This window comes from Squalius cephalus (assembly GCF_949319135.1).
Source record: "Squalius cephalus genome assembly, chromosome: 23".
Lineage (NCBI taxonomy): Eukaryota > Metazoa > Chordata > Actinopteri > Cypriniformes > Leuciscidae > Squalius > Squalius cephalus.
Genome location: NC_137144.1, coordinates 10,149,905 through 10,173,034, shown reverse-complemented (window position 1 = coordinate 10,173,034; position 23,130 = coordinate 10,149,905). Strand labels below are relative to the sequence as shown.

The window sequence follows — 23,130 nt, the reverse complement described above, 5'->3', positions numbered from 1 at the left end:
ATTTTCACGCACAACCATTTCTAGGGTTTACAAAGAATGGTGTGAAAAGGGAAAAACATCCAGTATGCGGCAGTCCTGTGGGCGAAAATGCCTTGTTGATGCTAGAGGTCAGAGGAGAATGGGCCGACTGATTCAAGCTGATAGAAGAGCAACTTTGACTGAAATAACCACTCGTTACAACCGAGGTATGCAGCAAAGCATTTGTGAAGCCACAACACGCACAACCTTGAGGCGGATGGGCTACAACAGCAGAAGACCCCACCGGGTACCATTCATCTCGAAAAAACCCTTCTACGAAAAAACCCTTCTACTAACCCTTCTACGAAAAAGAGGATACAATTTGCACGAGCTCACCAAAATTGGACAGTTGAAGACTGGAAAAATGTTGCCTGGTCTGATGAGTCTCGATTTCTGTTGAGACATTCAGATGGTAGAGTCAGAATTTGGCGTAAACAGAATGAGAACATGGATCCATCATGCCTTGTTACCACTGTGCAGGCTGGTGGTGGTGGTGTAATGGTGTGGGGGATGTTTTCTTGGCACACTTTAGGCCCCTTAGTGCCAATTGGGCATCATTTAAATGCCACGGCCTACCTGAGCATTGTTTCTGACCATGTCCATCCCTTTATGACCACCATGTACCCATCCTCTGATGGCTACTTCCAGCAGGATAATGCACCATGTCACAAAGCTCGAATCATTTCAAATTGGTTTCTTGAACATGACAATGAGTTCACTGTACTAAAATGGCCCCCACAGTCACCAGATCTCAACCCAATAGAGCATCTTTGGGATGTGGTGGAACGGGAGCTTCGTGCCCTGGATGTGCATCCCACAAATCTCCATCAACTGCAAGATGCTATCCTATCAATATGGGCCAACATTTCTAAAGAATGCTTTCAGCACCTTGTTGAATCAATGCCACGTAGAATTAAGGCAGTTCTGAAGGCGAAAGGGGGTCAAACACAGTATTAGTATGGTGTTCCTAATAATCCTTTAGGTGAGTGTATATCTCATGTTTAACCACTATCTACATAAGAGCCAGCAGCAAATCCCCGAAGGATTGGCCGAGATGAAGCTGTTCTCTGCGGGAACCCTGAACTGCCGCTGATGGCCTGGAGCTCAATCTCCGAAAACTTCTAAAGAAGTTGTAAAATAGGCACTATGTTTATATAAACGAGTCACATATTTGAGGTTTAAATAACTACATTCTTGCCTAAAAAACTCTTAAAACTACATTCCGTGACACAACAACAGTAGTATTTGTAAAAAAAATATGATGTTCGAATATTTGTTTGTCGGCCATGACAGTCGCCGCAAGCGGAGTGAAACAAGCGGTGAAATGGTTAGAAAGCTGATACTGTGGGAATATCGCATGACTGGAAAAGGCTCTTAGCCAATCAGATTCAAGAACCAGAAAGAACTGTTGTAAATATACTTTACATGCTAACTGCATGATTTGTATTCTTAAAACTGTACATTTTTGGCATATGGTTATTATTTTGACACAGTCAAATTGTAATGTAGAAACCTGGATTTTCTGTAAAGCTGATTTGAAACTGTATGTATTGTAGGAAGCATTATACAAATAAACTGATAAATTAATTTAAATTGAATATGAAACTTCAAATAAATGTTGTTCTATTGTGTGGATCATGATTTTAAAGTTACTTGATGGCAATAGATTAAGATGGTTTTATATTTAACAGTATAGTAAATATTTAATAGATTTAGCAAGTAGATTGAGTTTTTGGATGGTTTCCCCTATCAGTATTTTAACAGGCTCTTTGTTTGTGACAAGGAAGTTGGTGATGTCATTACTCATTTAATGTTTCACCTGGGGTATTTCGAGAAAAGTGTGTCATTGTTTCAAAAGCAGAGAGGGAAGAAGTTAGTTTCCATCTATGTTTTTCATGAAATGATTTTAGGTACACATTGTATACTTCCCCTGAAAGTCATTTTGTCACGTTGTAGGCTATTACTTCACCGCATCTCCCTATTCCTGATGTCAGAAACTGTAAAAGATGAAAGCATTCACAATATCAAATTCACTAATAACTAAACTAACCCAGAAATAACTGTTCTGTGATAACTACGCATATTCTTGTTGACCAGTTTAAAGAGTCAAAGACAAACAAGTAATAAAAACTCAGTGAGTGTTTTAGCTAAATTTTCTCACCTCATGGGATCACAACACTAAGAGATAGTAAATCTTTTCCTGGATTTTTTTTGTGCGTTCCCGAGATTAGACCTTCCTTAACATAATGCCGAAAACCCGAAGTCTCTAGGTGGTCTGGTTGAGGAGTAGATAGAAGTGCAAGATTGGTGCGCACAGACGCACAGAACAGAAATCATGAGTTAACAATCGCAATTTGTCCGGTGGAAAATTGCGCTAAAAAGGTAATGTCCCCATTTAGTGGTGAAACAGTGTATTTCATCTCATTTTAGGCATCAAAGGTAAATAGGCCTATAACAAAAACTATAGAAACTTAATAAAATAATAGTAAATTAAATATGGTTTTGGCACAGAGATTTAGTACTACACAAAATATCACACAAAGGCATCTTGTATTTAACTTAATATAAATAATAATGGCCTGGTTTCACTAAGCCAGGATTAGGCCTTAGTTCAAATAGGGCATTAAGGTAGCTATTATAAAAATGCCTTAGAAAAAATCATGGTGTGGATCTTGAAACAAAACAATGGCACTTACATATTTTAAGATATGTCAGTGCAAGTCGCTTCCAATTAAAACAGCTTAAACATGCATTTCAGTCTGGGACTTGGTTAAACCTTGTCTGTGAAACTGAGGGATTATGTTGTTATTATTATATTATATTAACAAACTTACTGGAATAAAAGGCTGCAAAATTACTGGTGTTATTTTTATCAACGCTGATGAAGATTGACCAATCACAATAAGTTGAGTAACATGTTGGACCAATCACAATATTTGGTTGTAATTGACCAATCAGAGTCCCTGTGTGGTATAGAAATACTTCATATTTCTAAGTGAGTGTTAGTGAAAGTGTTTCTGGTGGGCTGCTTTTTGCATGGTGTGGATTTTACAGATGTCTATTAAAGTTTATTAAAACTGAGGTTGTTTGCTTTTGTGTTCTACCTGTGTTGTCATAAATGGCTTTATATTGTTAAAATTAGTATGTTAAATTAGTTCAACATTGTGTTGAAGTTGATGGAAGTTGATGAAAGTCTGGACTGAAGTTCAAGTCAAGTGTGATGTCGACTGTTAATGAGTCAAAGTCAAGGTTTAAGTCATTTTTGTGTCCTCTCAGATTTAAGTATTCATCCTATTAATCCTAAACTTCACATTTCTCCTAGGGGTTGAATGGAGATAGCAATGACACAAGTGAGTATACAGTCACATCCTGAGTATCAAACATCAGATCCCACCAGTTAAAATGTTATATAAGTTATTCTTCTGACAATAATACATTGACTGTAATTGTATGAACATTGTTTTTTTGTAAATACTATTTAGTAAATGTTTGTTTTTATTTTTTATAAAAGCAGATATCACAGCATCCCTTGACACTACAAGCATTTATTCAACTGAGTCTCAAACAGCTTCTACAAGTGAGTTTTTTTCATGGATAATTGGGTAAACATTTTAATAGGAAAATTATATCAGTAGTTTATTCATTTTATTGTCAATGTGGTAAATTGTAATAATAATTACATTAATAATACTGGACAATGAACTGAAACAAACACATGACTTAAAATACACACAGGATAATGAGAAACTAAACAAGACACAGGTGAACACAATTGGTAACCAAGGGAACAAACTAACTGAGCTTAGACGTAACATTTACCTCCCCCACCCCTGAGGTGGTTGGAGGGGGAGGTATAATCCATACTGGGCCAAGACACGGTCCATGCAGGGATCGGTGGAGAGATAAACTAAGGAGTGGCTGGTGGAGGAAAGAATCATGGAGGAAGAGGCGTCTGTGGTTTTCACCAGAGAGGAGCCGTGGGAACTAAAGACTGAGAAGGAGTCATGTGGGCTGGATACCAAGCGGCAGATGGAGGAATGAATGACCAAAGAGAAGCTGCAGGAATATGGATCCAAGGTGAACCGGAGGGTCAGAGGACTGAGGTGGAGATGAGGGATTAGGCTCAGAAGACAAAGCCAAAGGAGGAGCAGGGGTGGGACTCTGCGCCAGGATTTCCAAATGAATTTAGTGTCAGTGGTCAGTAACAGGCGTGGGCTCAGGCTATGAGGGTGAAGCCAGAGAACCCACTGAAGCCAGCAGAGGGGGTGGAGCCAGGAAGCTGCGCAGAACAAGCGAAGAAGAAGGAGCCAGGGAGCTGGATGGACCCGGTGGAGATGAAGGAGCTGGGCAGAGCCAGCGGAACTGAAGCAGCCAGGGAGCTGGGCAGAACCAGCGGAGACAAAGGAGTTAATGGAGGAGGAAAGGCTTGGGAACTGGCAAGTCCCTGGAATAGAAGGGGATTCAATCTACCTTGTGATGAGGACATGGGTGGGACTCTGCTCCAGGATGTCCAATTGAATTAGTGATCCTACTGGGACGGACATGGCAGCTGGCTGTAGCTCCGGGACAGATTTGTATGCTCAGGGTCTGTAGCAGGTGTGAGCTCAGGCTATGGGTCCGTGGTGGGCAGGTGGTAATCATAGTCTTCCACCAACTCACCTACGGTGAAAGAGGAACCACTCTTTGCAAGAACAAACTCTACAAAATCCATAAAACCTCCCTCAAGGACCAAAAATGGGCAGGGAAATAGTTGTTTTAACTTGTCATTAAGTCCAGTCCAAAAAAGGTGATCAGTGAACGGTCGTGGTAATGGGTCTGATATGCCAGGTCTAGGGACTCACTGATGTGGTTCCCAAAGGAGCAATCATCCTGGGTGCAAAATTAAAAAAATTAAATTATTTACTGTTTGTCATGTTATTTTAATAGTAATAGTACAGTATGTTATAATATATATATATATATATGTTTAATATATATTTACATATATATATATATATATATATATATATATATATATATATATATATATATATATATATATATATTTAATTAAAAATTTACTTATTCCATGTCACTTCCTGAGTATCAAACATCATTAAAATGTTTATAATGTAATATAATATAAGTTATTCTTCTAACAATAATACATTGATTTTAATACAAAAATGTATTGTATGAACATATGCCATTGTTAGCTTGTAAGTACTATTTCATAAATGTTTGTTTTTTATTTCATTATATGTCCATATATTACAGCATCCCCTGTCACTACAACCATATCTTCAACTGACCCTCAAACACTTACTGAAACAACTTCTACAAGTGAGTATTGTTCATTTGTAACTGTGTAAACACTTATGGTATTTACATAGTATTATTTATTTATAGTTACAAGCTCTTCTTCAACTGAGTCTCAAACATCAGCTTTATCAAGTGAGTGTTTTTATTCATAGACAACTGAGTAAACATGTTAATAGGAAAATTATATCAGTAGTTCATTCATTTTAGTGTTAATGTGGTAAATTGTAATAATAATAATAATAATAACAGTAACGACACAGGACAATTAACCGAACAAAACACAGGACATAAAAAGCACACAGGATAATGAGAAACTAAACAAGACACATGTGAACACAATCATTAACCAAGGGAACAAACTAACTGAGCTTAGACGTAACATTACCTCCTCCACCTCGAGGTGGCAAGAAGGTGAGATATAATCCATACTGGGGTGGGCAGGAGGGCCAAAACACCCAGAGTCCATGGAGGGACCGGTGGAGAGAAAAACCAAGGAGTGGCAGGCGGAGGAAGGAACCACAGAGGAGTAGATGGGAAAGGCCTCTTGTGACACCAGTGAATCCACTTCTGCTGATGATTCTGGAGGGATGAAGGTCCACGGCGGTACCCTCCCTAGTTTTGACCAGGGTGGAGCCATGGGAACTGAAGACCAAAGTGGAGTCAGATGGGCTGGATACCAAGGGGCAGATGGAGGGATGAGTGACCAAATTGGCACCGCAGGCCCGGGGGTCCAAGGCGGAACCGAAGGGTCAGAGGACTGAGGCGGAGATGAGGGCTCGGAAGACAGAGCTGGAGGCATTGGGAGTGAGGACAAAGGAGGAGCCGGAGGGATGAAGCAGCCGGTGGAGCCAAAGGGGTGGAAGGATGAGGCATAGCCAGAGGCAGAGCCGGTGTCTCAGGAAGATGAGGCAAGCCGGGCAAATGAATGGATCCGGCTGGAGCCAGAAAAGTGGATGGAGCCTGTAGAGGGGGTGGAGCAAGGGAGCTGCGCAGAACAAGCCAAGACGAAGGAGCCAGGGAGCTGGGTAGAACCGGTGGAGATGAAATAATAATAATAATAATAATAAGTTTTATTTATATAGCGCCTTTCCAGAGCTCAAGGACACTTTACAATAAACAAACAACAATAAAGGCAGTTGACAAAGACAGCAGACAGAACAACAGTAGGCAGTTGAGAGTGCAAGTACAGTAAGTGAAAAATGGGTAGATGGGGAGGCAATCAGCCAATACAATATCAAAATAATCTGTCAATACAGACAGATATAACTTTGAGAGAAAAAAAAAAATATATATTTTAATTAAGAATTATAACATTCAGAAAATAGGTGAGTTTTGAGCATGGATTTGAATTCAGAGATAGTGTCAACAGAACAGAGTGATCGGGGGAGAGAGTTCCACATTTTGGGCGCAACAACACTGAATGATCTGCCCCCCATTGAAGCAAGGCGATGCCGAGGGACGACGAGAAGGCTAGAATCAGCGGATCGTAAAGAGCGAGTCGGGGTGTAGGGGAGAAGCAGGTTACAGAGATAGGAGGGAGCCAGGCCGTGCAGAGACTTAAAAGTGAGAAGGAGAATTTTGAATTTGATACGGTAAGCCACAGGAAGCCAGTGAAGATCATGCAGAATTGGGGAAATATGTGCAGAACGCTTGGTGTGGGTGAGTAGTCTGGCAGCAGAGTTTTGAATGTATTGTAATTTGGAAATGGAGCTAGCTGATAGGCCAATGAAAAGTGCATTGCAGTAATCGAGACGTGAGGTGACAAATGCATGGATGACAGTTTCAGCATCTGAGATACTGATAAAGGGACGGAGCTGAGCGATACGACGTAGATGAAAGAATGCCAATTTAGTGATAGAATTAATGTGAGAGTGGAAAGATAGAGTGGAATCGAAAATTACACCAAGATTTTTAATAGAACTAGATGGTTTGATAAGAGAGCCAGCAATCTCACAGGTGAAGTTGGTAGGAATTTTTATGAAGGAGCCAGGCAGAGCCACCAGAAATGAAAGAGCAAGGGAACCAGGTGGAACAAGCGGAGACAAATGAGTTAATGGAGGAAGGGCTTGGAAACAAGTAGGAACCGGCGTGTCCAGTATTCCAACTGGAATAGAAGGAGATTCATTCTACCTCGTTATGGGGACATGGGTGGGTCTCTGATCCAGTATGTTCAATTGAATTAGTGCTGCTACTGGGACGGACATGGCAGCTGGCTGTAGCTCCAGGACAGACTTGTATGCTCAGGCTCTGTAGCAGGTGTGAGCTCAGTCTATGGGTCTGTGGTGGGCAGGTGGTAATCATAGTCTTCCTGCACCTCACCCACAGTGAAAGAGGAACCACTCTTTGCAAGAACTAACTCTACAAAATCTATAAAACCTCCCTCAAGGACCAAAAATGGGCAGGGAAATTGTTGTTTTAACATGTCATTAAGTCCAGTCCAAAAAAGGTGATCAGTGAGCGGTCGTGGTAATGTGTCTGATCTGTTAGGTCTAGGGACTCACTGATGTGGTCCCCAAAGGAACTATCATCCTTGGAGAGGAGGAAGCTGCAAATATCTGGAAGATGTGTTTATCTTCTCTTGCCGCTGTATTCTGTTATGGTTTAGGGAGGCGAAGTATGAAAGGGAGAGGTGGAAGAGGTGGTCTTTTCACTTTTCTAATGAAACAAAGAATACAAACCAACACAGAACAAAATTTGGCGCAAGAGATAAGCTAACAGTTAGGCATCAAGCATAGACAATACAGGTCATTGAACTGAACCAACCAGAGGGCTTAAACGCACACAGGATAAAGAGAAACTAAACAAGACACAGGTGAAGACAATCTGTCACCAAGGGAATAAAGTAGATGATAAGAAAATTCATGAAATTCATGAAAATATTCATGTACAGTTGTCTTTACACATTCTTAGAAAGTTCTTCTGTTTTACTGTTACACGTAATAGGTACTTCTGTATTTCAAATCACATCCTGAGGATCAAACATATCAGCACCTAAAATAAAAAAATGTGCACTGTTTTATGACTATATTATATATTTGCGTGATAATAATTCTTGAAATGCAGAATGTCATTGTATACAAAAAGGATTTATAAGCATGTCAACAAATAAAACGTTTTTTTTTTTTATAATAATTTTACTTATTTCATGTCACTTCCTGAGTATCAAACATCAGCGGCTACCAGTTAAAATGTTTATAATGTAATATAAGTTATTCTTCCAACAATAATACTTTGATTGTAATAAAAAAATGAATTGTATGAACATATGCCATTGTTAGCTTCTAAGTAATATTTCGTAAATGATTTTTTATTTATTTATATGTCCATATATCACAGCATCCACTGTCATTACAAGCATTTCTTCAACTGACGCTACAACATCTTCTGAAACAACTTCTACAAGTGAGTATTGTTCATGGACAACTGTGTAAACTAATAGCTGTATTTTATTAATTTTTATTAACAATGAAGTTGTAATATGGTAATTGTGTTAAGCAGCAGCACCTACAAGATATAATTAATATAGATAGACAGTTATAACATTTCAGTTGAAAAAACTGTAGTAATGCAGTTTACAGATGCTGTCATATCATCTTTTATTAAAAGTTTTTGCAAAACAGAATTTAATTTCATGCAGTAATGTCATTTTGTCAATGTCAACAAATATTACTTGCATAATGTCTCTATTTATACATCTAAATATTTTAGCACCCTCTGCCACAACAAGCTCTTCTTCAACTGAGTCTCCAACATCAACTTTCTCAAGTGAGTATTTTTATTCATGGACAATTTAGTCAACATGTTAATAAGAAAATTATATCAGTAGTTCATTAATTTTAGTGTAAAATGTCCTTTTAAGCATGTCAATTAATATAACTTGAATTATGTTTCTATTCATACATCTAAATATTTTAGCACACCCTGCCTCTACAGGCTCTTCTTCAAATGACTCAGAAACATCAACTTTTTCAAGTGAGTGTTTTTATTCATGGACAACTGAGTTAATATGTTAATAGGAAAATTATATCTGTAGTTCATTCGTTTTAGTGTTAATGTGGTAAATTGTAATAATAATAATAATAACAATAAGGACACAGGACAATTAACCGAACAAAACACAGGACACAAAAAGCACACAGGATAATGAGAAACTAAACAAGACACATGTGAACACAATCATTAACCAAGGGAACAAACTAACTGAGCTTAGACGTAACATTACCTCCTCCACCTCGAGGTGGCAAGAAGGTGAGATATAATCCACACTGGGGTGGGCAGGAGGGCCAAAACACCCAGAGTCCATGGAGGGACCGGTGGAGAGAAAAACCAAGGAGTGGCAGGCGGAGGAAGGAACCACAGAGGAGTAGATGGGAAAGGCCTCTTGTGACACCAATGATCCCACTTCTGCTGATGATTCTGGAGGGCTGAAGGTCCACGGCGGTGCCCTCCCCAGTTTTGACCAGGGAGGAGCCATGGGAACTGAAGACCAAAGTGGAGTCAGATGGACTGGATACCAAGGGGCAGATGGAGGGATGAATGACCAAATTGACATCGCAGGCACAGGGGTCTAAGGCGGAATCGAAGGGTCAGAGGACTGAGGCGGAGATGAGGGCTCGGAAGACAGCGCTAGAGGCATTGGGAGTGAGGACAAAGGAGGAGCTGGAGGGATGAGGCAGCCGGTGGAGCCAAAGGGGTGGAGGGATGAGGCATAGCCAGAGGCAGAGCCGGTGTCTCAGGAAGATGAGGCAAGCCAGGCAAATGAGCATAGCCAGAAGAGGCTGCGATGCCACGGACCCGGCTGGAGCCAGAAAAGTGGATGGAGCCTGTAGAGGGGGTGGAGCAAGGGAGCTGCGCAGAACAAGCCAAGACGAAGGAGCCAGGGAGCTGTGCAGAACAAGCGAAAAATAAAGCAGCCAGGGAGCTGGGTAGAACCGGTGGAGATGAAGGAGCCAGGCAGAGCCAGCGGAAATGAAAGAGCCAGGGAACCGGCCAGAACAAGCGGAGACAAAGGAGTTATTGGAGGAAGGGCTTGGGAATAAGTAGGAACTGGCATGTCCAGTATTCCAACTGGAATAGAAGGAGATTCATTCTACCTCGTTATGGGGACATGGGTGGGTCTCTTATCCAGTAAGTTCATACATCTAAACTAGGGCTGGGGAAATTAACGCGTTAATCTTTGCGATTAATTTGAGATGTTTAACGCATAAAAAAAAATAAATAACACAATTAACGCAACACTTTTTTTTGCCTCGTATTAATGACTTTCTGTTGCGGCTGCTATTGCAAGTGTGCCAAACCAAGTCACCCTGTCATGATGGAGAAGTACAAGGATGGAGTATTAGGAGGAATGTTTGCATTTAAAAAGTTGCCTGATGGCGTGTTTGACAAAACAAAGATGCCGTGTACAAATAGCAAAGCTGAATTCAAATACCATACCAGTTGGTTTGAAGCTGGATGCACCGAATTTTCGGCCGCCAAATGGCATTTTCGGTTTTTGGCCGAAAGAGAAAAAAGGCCGAAAATATAAGCCGAATATATGCCGCCCATCTGTGTTCTGCGATCAGGTTTCACGAGCAAGTTTTTTCCGCTCCTTCTGTGTGTGTGTCGGCGCGCTGCTGCGCTCTCTGCTCAATGCTCCGCTCCGTGTTTGTGCTGCGCGTTCTGCTATGTCGTTAATGGCCCAACCGCTCCAATCATGTACCGATCACGCACTGGAAAGGCAAAGTCCGCTCAAATAACGTGAAATATTTCTGTAGTAGACTTCTGTTTGCAATAGCCCTACTGAGCTGGTATAGTCATGCTGGGCAACAATGGTAAAATGACCTGCTCTGATTACATGCTCTTGTAATAATAGCTTTGTAGGACTATATTTGATTGATTATTGAAAAACAATAATATATTGATATATTGATGTTTAATATTATTTTAATATAGGGCTATTTTTCTGTGTTGTTTAATTTAATTAGGTGATTCTAAGTTTAAATATTGATGATTACAAGCTTGGGGGAAATGCAATTAATTGCAATTAATTACAGCAAATTTTGCAATTAATTAGTTTTTTTTTTTAATCGATTCCCATCCCTAATCTAAATATTTTAGTACCCCCTGCCACTACAAGCTCTTCTTCAACTGAGACCTTTTCAAGTGAGTAATTTTTATTCATGGACAATTGAGTAAACATGTTAATAGGAAAATTCTATCAGTAGCTCACAAATTTTAGTGTTAATGTGGTAAATAATAATAATTTTTACAATAACTATACAGGACAATGAACTGAACCATACACAGGACTTAAAAAGCACACAGGATAATGAGAAACTAAACAGGACACAGATGAACACAATCGGTAACCAAGAGAACAAACTAACTGAGCTTAAATGTGACATTACCCCCCCCCCCCCCCCCCCCCCCCCCCCCCCGAGGGAGGGGGAGGTATAATCCATACTGGAGTGGGCAGGAGGGCCAAGACACCCAGGCGAAAGAGTCCATGGAGGGACCAGTGGAGAGAGAAACCAAGGAGTGGCTGGTGGAGGAAGGAACCACAGAGGAGTAGAAGGCGGACGGCCTCTTGTGACACCAGTGAATCCACTTCTGCTGATGATTCTGAAGGGCTGAAGGTCCACGGCGGTTCCCTCCCCGGTTTTGACCAGGGCAGAGCCGTGGGAACTGAAGATCAAAGTGGAGTCAGGTGGGCTGGATACCAAGGCGCAGGCCCGGGGGTCCAAGGCGGAACCGAAGGGTCAGAGGACTGAGGCGGAGATGAGGGCTCGGAAGACAGAGCTGGAGGCAGTGGGAGTGAGGACAAAGGAGAGGCCGAAGGGACGGAGTAGCCCGTGGAGCCAAAAGGGTGGAGGGATGAAGCATAGCCAGAGGCAGAGCCGGTGTCTCAGGAAGATGAGGCAAGCTGGGCAAATGAGCGGAGCCAGTGAAGGGTGTGGATCCACGGACCCAGCTGGTGCCAGCAGAATACCCCCTCAGAGAACCAAATGAAGTCAGCAGAGGAGGCGGAGCCAGCAAACTGTATGGAGCCTGCAGAGGGGGTGGAGCCAGGGAGCTGTGCAGAACAAGCCAAGACGAAGGAGCCAGGGAGCTGGGTGGAAACGGTGGAGATGAAGGAGCCAGTGAGCCAGGCAGAACCAGCTGAGACAAAGGAGTTAATGGTGGAGGAAGGGCTTGGGAACAAGTAGGAACTGCAGTGTCCAGTATTCGAAATGGAATAGAAGGGGATACATTCTACCTTGTTATGGGGTCATGGGTGGGACTCTGCTTCAGGATGTCCAATTTAATTAGTGCTCCTACTGGGATGGACATGGCAGCTGGCTGTAGCTCCGGGACAGACTTGTATGCTCAGGCTCTGTAGCAGGTGTGAGCTCAGTCTATGGGTCCGTTGCAAGCAGGTGGTAATCATAGTCTTCCTGCACCTCACCCACAGTGAAAGAGGAACCACTCTTTGCAAGAACTAACTCTACAAAATCTATAAAACCTCCCTCAAGGACCAAAAATGGGCAGGGAAATAGTTGTTTTAACATGTCATTAAGTCCAGTCCAAAAAAGGTGATCAGTGAGCGGCCGTGGTAATGGGTCTGATATGTTAGGTCTAGGGACTCACTGATGTGGTCCCCAAAGGAGCGATCATCCTGGGAGAGGAGGAAGCTGCAAATATCTGGAAGATGTGTTTATCTTCTCTTGCCGCTGTATTCTGTTATGGTTTAGGCAGGCAAAGGATGAAAGGGAAAGGTGGATCCAATAACAGCCGTTTAACTTTTCGATTAAAACAAAACGAAGAAAACAAACCAACAAAGAACAAAATTTGGCGCAAGATATAATCTTAACAGTTAGGCATCAAGCATAGACAATATAGGTCATTGAACTGAACAAAACAGAGGGCTTAAAGCTGGGGTAGGTAACTTTTGTAAAAATGTATTTTTTACATATTTGTTAAAACTGTCATTATGTCCTGACAGTAGAATATGAGACAGATAATCTGTGATAAAATCAAGCTCCTCTGGCTCCTCCCAGTGGTCCTATTGCCATTTGCAGAAATACACCGCTCCCGGTAAGAAACAACCAATCAGAGCCAGGAGGAGTGTCTTAGCACTGTCAATCAAGTTCGCATACGCGCTGATCGCCCCTCTCTCGCACAGCGCGTACGTCATTCAAAATCAAGATTGCCGGTGTGCCGAGCAGCTGTGCTAATGGCGGACAAACAACCAAAACTGCCAATTTCTCGAGTGGAACCTGCTCATACAACAAAGACAGGTAAACGGAAAAAGACCGATGACGATAAACAAGCCCGTCGGAGCCCATTGACTCAGTGTTAAAACATAGCCGCATAACATACAGATAAAATGTCACGCACTGTGCAAAGCAACAACTGAAACCTGCTAATTCACTGGCTTGTCATGCTGCTGAAATAATGTACTAGCAAAACTTATTTAGCACTTACATATGGCTAGAATAATTGTTTACATAGCCTACTGCAACGTTAGTTACCGTTATATTATCTTACTAGCTATGGAAAAACGTGTATCAATGCAACCTGTTTTTAGCTTTGCCTTATAGTTAGCCTATAACTAGCTCGTTAGCGAATCAAAAAATATATATTTTAAACTTTACCAATATCGATATGCTAGCTTGAAAGTGAGTAGGCTACTAAAATACATCTTATTTGTTTATATTCATAAGGATAAAGTTAGATTTTTTTATTACATGTGATTCTGACATGATGCTACATGCACTGCGCTCCTTCCTCTCCACTCGTCTCAGGTAAATAATAATGCGTCTTCCAGCTCAGCTGCCAGAGTCGCGCGTTCATGCGTTTTGGGGGCGTGGCTTTGGAAGGAGCCCAGAAGGGAGAGGGTGGACTGAATGGAAATAATGAGCTGTCTTTAAAACAGTCGTTAGAGGTCTACATACACTCGATTTTTATACTTTCTTTTTCAGAATACTTACATTTTAATTATGTATTGATATATACATAAAGTTTAAACAAATTTGAAAAATAAGTTTTTTAGACCATTCCTACCTACCCCAGCTTTAAATGCACACAGGATAAAGAGAAACTAAACAAGACACGGGTGAAGACAATCTGTCACCAAGGGAATAAAGTAGATGATAGGAAAATTCATGAAATTCATGAAAATATTCATATACAGTTGTCTTTACACATTCTTAGAAAGTTCTTCTGTTTTACTGTTACACGTAATAGGTACTTCTGTATTTCAAATCACATCCTGATTATCAAACATATCAGCACCTAAAATAAAAAATGTGCACTGTTTTATGACTATATTATATATTTGCGTGATAATAATTCTTGAAATGCAGAATTTCATTGTATACAAAAAGGATTTGTAAGCATGTCAACAAATAAAGCGTTTTTTTTAAATAATAATTTTACTTATTTCATGTCACTTCCTGAGTATCAAACATCAGCGGCTACCAGTTAAAATGTTTATAATGTAATATAAGTTATTCTTCCAACAATAATACTTTGATTGTAATAAAAAAATGAATTGTATGAACATATGCCATTGTTAGCTTCTAAGTAATATTTCGTAAATTATTTTTTATTTCTTTATATGTCCATATATCACAGCATCCACTGTCACTACAAGTATTTCTTCAACTGACACTCCAAAATCTACTGAAACAACTTCTACAAGTGAGTAGTGTTCATGGACAACTGTGTAAACTAATAGCTGTATTTTATTAATTTTTATTACCAATGAAGTAGTAATATGGTAATTGTGTCAAGCAGCAGCACGTACAAGACAATTATGACATTTCAGTTGAAAAAACTGTAGTAATGCAGTTTACAGATGCTGTCATATCATCTTTTATTAAAAGTTTTTGCAAAACAGAATTTAATTTCATGCAGTAATGTCATTTTGTCAATGTCAGCAAATATTACTTGCATAATGTTTCTATTTATACATCTAAATATTTTAGCACCCCCTGCCACAACAAGCTCTTCTTCAACTGAGTCTCCAACATCAACTTTCTCAAGTGAGTATTTTTATTCATGGACAATTTAGTCAACATGTTAAATGGTCAATATAAGTCTTCTTCTTCTAAATATATCTTTTGTCCTTGCATTGTGGCTCAGTCAGTTTCACACCTGAATGAATGGCTCATTATGCAGAGTCATTATGCAGAGTGGGTGGGACATTGTATTCTAAGGTGTAAACCACTCCTCGTTCACGCCTCCCTCGCATATTGGCTTTCCAAGCAAAACCTGTTTTACATCAATTTAAATCAATGTATGGTTTTATGTGAACGATAAAGCAAGACTATTTTCACATAATTTTGAAGAAAATACTATAGGCAACGACATCCATTAGTCAAAAGTCTTATTGCCACATATTTAGTATGTGTTTTGTGGCCTTATTTCAAAAACTTTAATTTTTAGTTTTTTCGATAACCACGCATAAACATTATTCTCTCAAAAATGAAAACATGTACATACATGTGGCTCACATATTATTGTAGTCCTGTTTGTGCTATATAGAGTGAATTTACACCTTTGCCATTAATATGTTTATAAGCAACTGAAAAAAGCACAAATGTCAGAGCATGTCAGAACACCCCCAGGGCCCAGAAAACCGCTCAGACTCCAGAGGGTTAATAAGAAAATGATATCAGTAGTTCATTAATTTTAGTGTAAAATGTCCTTTTAAGCATGTCAATTAATATAACTTGAATTATGTTTCTATTCATACATCTAAATATTTTAGCACACCCTGCCACTACAGTCACTGCCACTTTTATTCATGGACAACTGAGTAAACATGTTAATAGGAAAATGATTTCAGTAGTTCATTAATTTTAGTGTTAATGTGGTAAATTTTAATAATAACAATAACGACACTAGACAAGGAAATGAACAATATACACGACTTAAAAAGCACACAGCATGACACAGGATAATCAGATACTAAACAAGACACAGGTGAACACAACCATTAACCAATGGAACAAACTAACTGAGCTTAGACATAACATTAAACCAAAGCGGAACCATAGGGTTAGAGGACTGAGGCGGCAATGAGGGCTCAGAAGACAGAGCCAGTGGGAGTGAGGACAAAGGAGTCGTCGGAGGGATGGAGCCATACGGCGCCAGAGGAGGGGGGTAAAGCCAGAGAACCTAATAAAGCCAGCAGAGGAGGCGGAGCCAGAAAACTGAATTGAGCCTGAAAATGGGGTGGAGCCAGAGAGCTGGGTAGAACCGGTAGAGACGAAGGAGCCAGGCAGAACCAGCGGAAATGAAGGAGCCAGGGAGCTGGGCGGAAAAAGACAAAGACAAAGGAGTTAATGGAGAAGGAAGGGCTTGGGAACAAGTAGGAACTGGCGAGTCTAATATTCCAACTGGGAACTGAAGACCAAAGTGGAGTCAGGTGGGCTGGATACCAAGGGGCAGATTGAGGGATGAAGGACCAGATTGGCACCGCAGGCCCGGGGGTCCAAGGTGGAACCGAAGGGTCATAGGACTGAGGCGGAGATGAGGGCTCGGAAGACAGAGCTGGAGGCAGTGGGAGTGAGGACAAAGGAGAGGCCGAAGGGATGGAGTAGCCCGTGGAGCCAAAAGGGTGGAGGGATGAAGCATAGCCAGAGGCTGAGCCGGTGTCTCAGGAAGATGAGGCAAGCTGGGCAAATGAGCGGAGCCAGTGAAGGGTGTGGATCCACGGACCCAGCTGGAGCCAGCAGAATACCCCCTCAGAGAACCAAATGAAGTCAGTAGAGGAGGTGGAGCCAGCAAACTGGATGGAGCCTGCAGAGGGGGTGGAGCCAGGGAGCTGTGCAGAACAAGCCAAGACGAAGGAGCCAGGGAGCTGGGTGGAAACGGTGGAGATGAAGGAGCCAGTGAGCCGAGCAGAATCAGCTGAGACAAAGGAGTTAATGGTGGAGGAAGGGCTTGGGAACAAGTAGGAACTGCAGTGTCCAGTATTCGAAATGGAATAGAAGAGGATACATTCTACCTCGTTATGGGGTCATGGGTGGGACTCTGCTTCAGGATGTCCAATTTAATTAGTGCTGCTACTGGGATGGACATGGCAGCTGGCTGTAGCTCCGGGACAGACTTGCACTTTTTTTTGGAAATAGGTTCATTTTACAACTCCCCCAGATTTAAACAGTTGAGTTTTACCGTTTTCGAATCCATTCAGCCGATCTCCGGGTCTGGCAGTCCCACTTTTAGCATAGCTTAGCATAATGAATTGAAACGGACAAGACCATTAGCATCTCTCTCAAAAAAATGACCAAAGAGTTTTGATATTTTTCCTATTTAAAACTTGACTCTTCTGTAGTTACATCGTGTACTAAGACTGACGGAAAATGAAAAGTTGCGATTTTCTAGGCTGATATGGCTAGGAACTATACTCTCATTCCTGCGTGATAATCAAGAAACTTTGCTGCCGTACCATGAGTCCAGCAGGCGTAATGATATGACGCAGTGCCTCTGGGGTAGTTGTAAAATGAACCTATTTCCAAAAAAAGTGGAGTATCTCTTTAAGAGGAGCAGCGCCACTTCTTCTCCTGTGTTCAAAACTCATTCACTTCTTGGAGGGAGCCCGGTCTACAGGGTGTCACGTGATTTTCGTGCATCTAACCTGGACATTGCCATTGGCAACATCAGACCGAAAATATGGCAAAATCATTTACTATGGTGATAAGCATATGGTGATTTTTCTTAAGTATTTAAGTATTTGAAATACTCTAAATACGCTCCCTCAAAATAGTTTGTTACAAACTACATTTTATTTTTTCCAACCCTGCAAAATACAAATTACAAAATACACTAAAGTAATTAAATACGTATTTAAAATACATTTAATTGAAATACTGCCCATGTCTTCCTGCACCTCACCCACAGTGAAAGAGGAACCACTCTTTGCAAGAACTAACTCTACAAAATCTATAAAACCTCCCTCAAGGACCAAAAATGGGCAGGGAAATAGTTGTTTTAACATGTCATTAAGTCCAGTCCAAAAAAGGTGATCAGTGAACGGTCGTGGTAATGGGTCTGATATGTTAGGTCTAGGGACTCACTGATGTGGTCCCCAAAGGAGCGATCATCCTGGGAGAGGAGGAAGCTGCAAATATCTGGAAGATGTGTTTATCTTCTCTTGCCGCTGTATTCTGTTATGGTTTAGGCAGGCAAAGGATGAAAGGGAAAGGTGGATCCAATGACAGCCGTTTAACTTTTCGATTAAAACAAAACGAAGAAAACAAACCAACAAAGAACAAAATTTGGCGCAAGATATAATCTTAACAGTTAGGCATCAAGCATAGACAATATAGGTCATTGAACTGAACAAAACAGAGGGCTTAAATGCACACAGGATAAAGAGAAACTAAACAAGACACGGGTGAAGACAATCTGTCACCAAGGGAATAAAGTAGATGATAGGAAATTTCATGAAATTCATGAAAATATTCATGTACAGTTGTCTTTACACATTCTTAGAAAGTTCTTCTGTTTTACTGTTACACGTAATAGGTACTTCTGTATTTCAAATCACATCCTGAGTATCAAACATATCAGCACCTAAAATAAAAAAATGTGCACTGTTTTATGACTATATTATATATTTGCGTGATAATAATTCTTGAAATGCAGAATGTCATTGTATACAAAAAGGATTTGTAAGCATGTCAACAAATAAAACGTTTTTTTTTTTATAATAATTTTACTTATTTCATGTCACTTCCTGAGTATCAAACATCAGCGGCTACCAGTTAAAATGTTTATAATGTAATATAAGTTATTCTTCCAACAATAATACTTTGATTGTAATACAAAAATGAATTGTATGAACATATGCCATTGTTAGCTTCTAAGTAATATTTCGTAAATTATTTTTTATTTCTTTATATGTCCATATATCACAGCATCCACTGTCACTACAAGCATTTCTTCAACTGACACTCCAACATCTACTGAAACAACTTCTACAAGTGAGTATTGTTCATTGACAACTGTGTAAACTAATAGCTGTATTTTATTATTTTTTATTACCATTGAAGTAGTAATATGGCAATTGTGTCAAGCAGCAGCACGTACAAGACAATTATGACATTTCAGTTGAAAAAACTGTAGTAATGCAGTTTACAGATGCTGTCATATCACCTTTTATTAAAAGTTTTTGCAAAACAGAATTTAATTTCATGCAGTAATGTCATTTTGTCAATGTCAACAAATATTACTTGCATAATGTTTCTATTTATACATCTAAATATTTTAGCACCCCCTGCCACAACAAGCTCTTCTTCAACTGAGTCTCCAACATCAACTTTCTCAAGTGAGTATTTTTATTCATGGACAATTTAGTCAACATGTTAATAAGAAAATTATATCAGTAGTTCATTAATTTTAGTGTAAAATGTCCTTTTAAGCATGTCAATTAATATAACTTGAATTATGTTTCTATTCATACATCTAAATATTTTAGCACACCCTGCCACTACAGTCACTGCCACTTTTATTCATGGGCAAATGAGTAAACATGTTAAAAGGAAAATGATTTCAGTAGTTCATTAATTTTAGTGTTAATGTGGTAAATTTTTATAATAACCATAACGACACTAGACAAGGAAATGAACAATACACACGACTTAAAAAGCACACAGCATGACACAGGATAATCAGAAACTAAACAAGACACAGGTGAACACAACCATTAACCAATGGAACAAACTAACTGAGCTTAGACATAACATTAAACCAAAGCGGAACCATAGGGTTAGAGGACTGAGGCGGCGATGAGGGCTCAGAAGACAGAGCCAGTGGGAGTGAGGACAAAGGAGTCGTCGGAGGGATGGAGCCATACTGCGCCAGAGGAGGGGGGTAAAGCCAGAGAACCTAATAAAGCCAGCAGAGGAGGCGGAGCCAGAAAACTGAATTGAGCCTGCAAAGGAGGTGGAGCCAGAGAGCTGGGTAGAACCGGTAGAGACGAAGGAGCCAGGCAGAACCAGCGGAAATGAAGGAGCCAGGGAGCCGGGCGGAAAAAGACAAAAACAAAGGAGTTAATGGAGAAGGAAGGGCTTGGGAACAAGTAGGAACTGGCGAGTCTAATATTCCAACTGGAATAGAAGGGGATTTATTCTATCTTGGGATGAGGATATGTGTGGGACTCTGCTCCAGGATTTTCAGGGACAGACTACTGGGACAGACATGGCAGCTGGCTGTAGCTCCAGGATAGATTTGTTAAACTCAGTCTCAAGGTCTGTAGCAGGTGTGAGCTCAGTCTATGGGTCCGTTGTGGGCAGGTGGTAATCATAGTCTTCCTCCACCTCACCTACGGTGAAAGAGGAACCACTCTTTGCAAGCCATAACTCTGCAAATTCCATAAAACCTCCCTAAAGGACCAAAACTGGGCAGGGGAAATAGTTTTTTTAACATGTCATTAAGTCCAGTCCTAAAAAAAAGTTATCAGTGTGCGGTTGAGTAATGGGTCTGATACACCAGGGGTGCTTCTCAATATCCCTCCTCGTTTCCTCACTCCTCCGATCTCCATCCTATGACCTTGAAACCAAACAAGCTCAGCCATTTTGAAGGACATATCAATTCTCTAATTGCACCGCGAGGAACGAGGATTGAGGATGCTTCCTGAGAAGCTATGAGTGAGGATGCACAGGTGTATCCTTTGCGGAAATCTTTTTTGTCGAGAAACCTGATGCATGTATAAATTCTCCTCCCCCTTCACATCTGTCACAATAATTGTAATTTGTTCTTTACCTATCTACCTTGTTCTTTATTTAGTGTAAATATATGTGCCCAAGTGTGTCATATCACACATATATCAACATGGCATCTTGCTTTATCTTTATTATTTATTAATTTCGTAAATAACCAAACTTTAACAACATAAGGGCAGATCCTTTGAGTGCAGCTGATGATACAGTGAAGTGACGCTCGAGTGATCAAGCATTTTCCAATATACAAATAAGCTTTTCTTTGATTCTTCTGTCCTCTCGTCTTTTCCTTGCGTCCTTCCCTCGCATCCTAAAGGGGTGGAGCTAAGAAGCGAGGAAAGGAAGCAAGGAAAGGAAAACGAGGATGCACAAATAACAATAACAGGGGAAACAGGATATAACAAACTAAATGTCATTGGAAAAGTAAACTGTTTTAACAAAATTATTTACTGTTTGTCGTGTTTTTTTAATAGTAATTATTGTAATACAGAATGCCATTGTATTAAAATAAATATCCTTGTAAGCATGACAAGTATCATTTCTATTTCAATATATTCCAGCAGCCACTGCCACTACAATCTCTTCTTCAACTAATTCTCCAACATCAGCTCCTACAAGTGAGTATGTTTATCCATGGACATTTGAGTAAACATGTTAATAGGGAAATTATTTCAGTAGTTTATTCACATGCTAGAGTAATATTCATGTAGAGTTATCTTAAAATGTCCTTAGGAAGTTCTTCTTTTTTACTGTTAGAAGTAATAGGTACCTCAATATTTCAAATCGCATCCTGAGTATCAACCATCAGCAGCTAAAATAAAAAAAATGTGTACCGTTTAATGTCTATATTTTATATTTGTGTGATAATAATTTTTGAAATGCAGAATTTCATTGAATGCAAAAAGGTCTTTGTAAACAAAAAGACAATGATGACATTTCAGTTGGAAATTGGGATCACTTCAGGGAGCCCTATCAACTTCGAGTGTCTACAGAACGAGCCAATGAACGTTGGCATGCGTGAATCGCGTCACACGCCCCCACCCCGCAGCGCGGGTATAAACAGGAAGCAGGCGCACGCACACATAATTTTTTGCTGAGGAGCCGAGATTTGTGACGGCCATGCAGCGATGGTCAGCAACGGTGGTGATGGGAGGTTACGTCTCCCGCTCCCTCCTTCAGGGAATGAGGGTTACATTAGTTACCGAGATGTTCCCTTTCAGTCGCTCACGTTCGACGTAACGTCGACGTGACAACTTAATTGGGATCCCTTGGAAAACGCCACGGTTGCTGCCACATCCAGCGCCCTACGCAAGACTCTCAGACCCCCAATTGGCTGGGGCGGAAGATCTGCGTAGAGGGAGTTCAACTGCTGTTCCATTATACCCCACACAGAGGAACTCTTTGGATAACACTGGGAAAGTGTGCCTTCCGGGGAAGGGATGCTGCGGAGCCACATTCTGCCCGAATAGAGGTAATGTGGAGAATACACATATGGACTGGCCAAAGAGGCAGTGCAACACGTGGAATGTCACTGGGGTGGCTCCAGCCAGAAGGGGGAGGCTACACCGGACAGTGACGTCAGAGCAGACTCTGCCAAGGAAAAGACACTGGCTCACCGCAGGGAGCTGGTCGTGGAAGAATACACATATGGGATCGCCGCAGGGATCACACATATGGAACCTAGCCTAGCACAAGTTACACTAGCATACTAGCACTAGGCCTGGTGTCAGACGCTCCGCAACGTCCGACTGCCAAAAGGGTGTGGAAGAACTCACAGGGTTCGCCAAGTGGGGAACTCGACTGGAGCGAAAAGCGCACGTATCCGTTCCTAGGAAGGGAGTGGCACAGCAAGCCGACACTAGAACGGGAACTTCGGTGTTACCGGCTGGTTGAAGCGAGCACACAGGAAGTAACCGGCTCAACACATAGGCTATAAAACCTAGCGAACGTGTTAGGTGTCGCCCAGCCCGCAGCTCTACAGATGTCTGTCAGAGAGGCGCCGTGTGCCAGCGCCCAGGAAGAAGCGACACCCCTAGTGTAGTGGGCTTTCAACCCGGGCGGGCAGGGCACGCCTTGGGCTTCGTAAGCCAAGGCGATGGCATCCACTATCCAGTGGGCC

General features: G+C 41.0%; 1 protein-coding gene across 1 annotated transcript in view; it reads left to right on the top strand.

Moving 5' to 3' along the window:
- The window catches only part of LOC307151791 (receptor-type tyrosine-protein phosphatase eta), a 112,006-nt gene that overhangs the window by 9,476 nt on the left and 79,400 nt on the right, over window positions 1-23,130 (top strand). Inside the window, exons 2-11 of the mRNA XM_079859958.1 lie at window positions 3,341-3,368; window positions 3,530-3,595; window positions 5,275-5,340; window positions 8,656-8,721; window positions 9,253-9,291; window positions 14,917-14,982; window positions 15,270-15,326; window positions 19,209-19,274; window positions 19,562-19,618; window positions 21,572-21,628. Coding sequence (XP_079716084.1) covers window positions 3,341-3,368; window positions 3,530-3,595; window positions 5,275-5,340; window positions 8,656-8,721; window positions 9,253-9,291; window positions 14,917-14,982; window positions 15,270-15,326; window positions 19,209-19,274; window positions 19,562-19,618; window positions 21,572-21,628 — 568 coding nt within the window. The remainder of the gene's footprint in view (window positions 1-3,340; window positions 3,369-3,529; window positions 3,596-5,274; window positions 5,341-8,655; window positions 8,722-9,252; window positions 9,292-14,916; window positions 14,983-15,269; window positions 15,327-19,208; window positions 19,275-19,561; window positions 19,619-21,571; window positions 21,629-23,130) is intronic.